The 2998-nt window shown below is 35.4% G+C and overlaps 1 protein-coding gene across 1 annotated transcript; it reads right to left on the bottom strand.

Moving 5' to 3' along the window:
- Nucleotides 1–2081: 2081 nt before the first annotated feature.
- Nucleotides 2082–2687, bottom strand: LOC105791295 (uncharacterized). The gene has a single exon (XM_012619311.2). It carries the CDS (start codon nt 2685–2687, stop codon nt 2082–2084), a length of 606 nt encoding a protein of 201 aa, XP_012474765.1.
- Nucleotides 2688–2998: the final 311 nt, after the last annotated feature.

The raw sequence follows: 2998 nt of genomic DNA, 5'->3' as shown, positions 1-2998 counted from the left end.
CTAACTAAATTTATGTTCTCATTATGCGTACAACAACCTTGTACATAATGTATTCAAGCGACAACCAAACACAATATCAACTATTTTTATTCCGTTCATTTCAACTATAGGGTGTGACCTTGTAGGTTCTTGTAACGTTAGCAGTAATACTAGAATGATCCCAATGTTACAAACAATGAGTGGCACCTAGCAATGCATTATTGCTACCTAAGTCACAAGAAATCATGATTTGACATAACTTTTTTCATGATTAACCTTTCATGCAATAATCCTTAAGTTCTTTATCTCTGGATTGGACACAAGTCATGGAATAGTCACACTTGTATAGTACATTCCATGTTGCTTGATATCTTAAGTAGACTATGATATACAAATAAGTATGACATATCATATCAGCTTATTTGAGCATGGCCATGCATTTCTAGTCTCACTCAATCAAGTGGCCTAAGATATTACTCCTATTATGTAGGAGGGACTTATCCTATATCGATCAACCATATCCCTCTACATAGATCGTGGTATATCCAACATCAGCCTTTATAGAACAACCAGTTACGGTGTACGTTTGACTGTATCAAAATATACCACTCACGATGTTGGGATTATGATGATCTCAAGTCTGAGGATCATATACATATTAATCACTATGAGTAATGTTGTGACAATTACATAATAATCCAAGAAACCTACTCATAACGGGTCAGTCCAATATGTTTTTCTCTAACACACATATTCATGCATCGATTTTGACATTCCATATCAATGACAACTCTTTATCATCAATAAACTACATGTTAGTCTTAATGCATTATTGTTGTCCTATCCAACAATAATACTTGACTAATGACCTTTTAAGAATAATCATATTATTCTTAGGACATTATTATAAAACAATTTATTTATACACACGAAAAGAAACTGAAATAATAATGGCAACGCCTTATATTAATAAACATGATAAATCAAGTATGTTATTAAAACCATCTCATGATTGATCTTTGGGAATACTCTAAGAGTGACTACATAAGCACCTCTTTCTTCTATGAAAGAACAGTACGGGTAGAAGCTACAAATGGGAAAATAATGAAAAGAGGGGATTTAGATTCAATGAGGAGAACATGTTGAATGAAGCAGATATTGCCACCACAAAACGATCTAGAAAGCATTTCTTACAAAAATTGACAATAAAAGTGCAACTTATTGCATACAAAATCAATGATGGCAGTCCAAATTGATGTGCACGAAATTCAGAAGGCAACTTCTGAATTCTATCAGTAGGAGGCATTTAGATCATGGTATAAGGGGTGGTCCTCGCTATGATAATAATCTAAAGCCTTAGCAATGCAGAAACCTACTCTTAATCCCATTGTCCGCTAGATGGTTTGATTTTCCCCTGTATAATGTCAAGAAAGACTCAAACTTAGCTTGAGATAATAAAAAAAGTCAAGATATAGATTCAACTTAAAAGCATTTAATTAGAAAAGGAAAATGATCAAATAATGTTATCCTTTATATCAAACTTTCTAAGAAAAATCTACCTCTAGCATAGCTTATGGTACCTTGCCAAATAGATAATGGAGATGGAGATGGAGACGAAGACGATAGATCAGCAGATTAGAGTGGGAAAAATTAGGGATTCAAGAGAAAAATATGAGAATTATGAGGAATGGAGGCTGATATTTAATTATTTTGACAAAAAAATTAGGGGTTGTAAGCAAAGAAAAAAAGAGATTTAAGGATTCATTTTGAATCAACAGAGAAGATTTCAGAGAGTAGTTGATAGCAGGAAAGGACAGAGAACATATCAAGACAAAAACGATGTGACATTTTAATTTGGTTTTAATAGTGCCATTAAATTACTGGCCCTTAAAATCATGTTAAAGATTTTCAAAATGTAGTTCATTTGTTTTGATAAACGATTAAATTTGTGCATTTAACAATTATGAATATAACCAACATTAATGCAAACATGAAGCTTGCCCCCGCTCCATTCCCATTCATAATCCAACCACAGGTAGTCATACTATTATTTCAGTTGTTTACATCGTCTAATGTCGAAGGAAAAATGCAAGACTGTAATTCTAGAAGTCTAACAACAAGCCATCTTTGTTAGAAGACGCATTCCTACTGCTTGACAAACTCCATTGATCCGAAAATCCAACAGAAGTTTCAACTCTATTTCCACACTTAGCGACAGTCCTAACACTCTCAATCAATTCTTGAGTCCGAGCTTCCTGTGACAAAATTTCCAACAGCTGTTCTGGGGTGATCACTAATTTCACTTTCCAAAACCCATTGTCGTCATGCCTCGACAAAACATCCGTATGAGACCTCTTCAGTGTCCCCTGACCCTGATAATCACATGACATCCTGTAAGGCGCAACAAGAGATGCCGGGATGCTGTTCGACCTTAGATGGCCTTCTCGCACAATCTGGCCGCTATTACCTGAACCCTCTTTGCTGTTTAGTGGAAGTAGATAGTAGGATTTCCCAGGGAGGAGTTCTTCATGGTGAAACAGTGGTTTCCAAAAGAGATCTTGGCTTCGAAAAATGGCGTGCCCTGGGAACTCATCTGTGATGGTTCCTGCCGTAACGAGACCTGAAAACTCCATGACTCCACCATTTGATGTTATGACTTTGATCACTCCATCACCTTCCCCCAAGCCTCCAAACAAGCAGTTCCCCATCTTGTTGTCATACAACAAACAATCTCAAAGACCGTATGATCTTTTCTTGGTTTTTTATATGTTGAAATTGTAAATGGAGGAGTATTAAAGGGAGGGAAAGTTATGGAGCGAAAGAAAAAATATATCGTCGGTGGGATTCTTCTTTAGACCTTCCTCAATCCAACCATTGATAACACAAATCCAAAAAAAAAAAGCATAAAGAAAAGAAAAAAAAAAGAAAAAAAAGAAAGATATGCCACCACTATCATCATTAGGTTTATTAGTTAGTGGCCCAACAATTCATACATGGAGAGCAAGGTTTTCTAAAATCA

The sequence above is a fragment of the Gossypium raimondii genome, chromosome 8 (assembly GCF_025698545.1).
Source record: "Gossypium raimondii isolate GPD5lz chromosome 8, ASM2569854v1, whole genome shotgun sequence".
Lineage (NCBI taxonomy): Eukaryota > Viridiplantae > Streptophyta > Magnoliopsida > Malvales > Malvaceae > Gossypium > Gossypium raimondii.
The sequence above is the reverse complement of the archived record's forward strand: the minus strand, read 5'-3'. Positions and strand labels throughout refer to the sequence as shown.

Coding starts and splice junctions, on each gene's coding strand:
- LOC105791295 (XM_012619311.2), bottom strand. CDS start 2,687: ATGGGGAACTGCTTGTTTGGAGGCTTGGGGGAAGGTGATGGAGTGATC.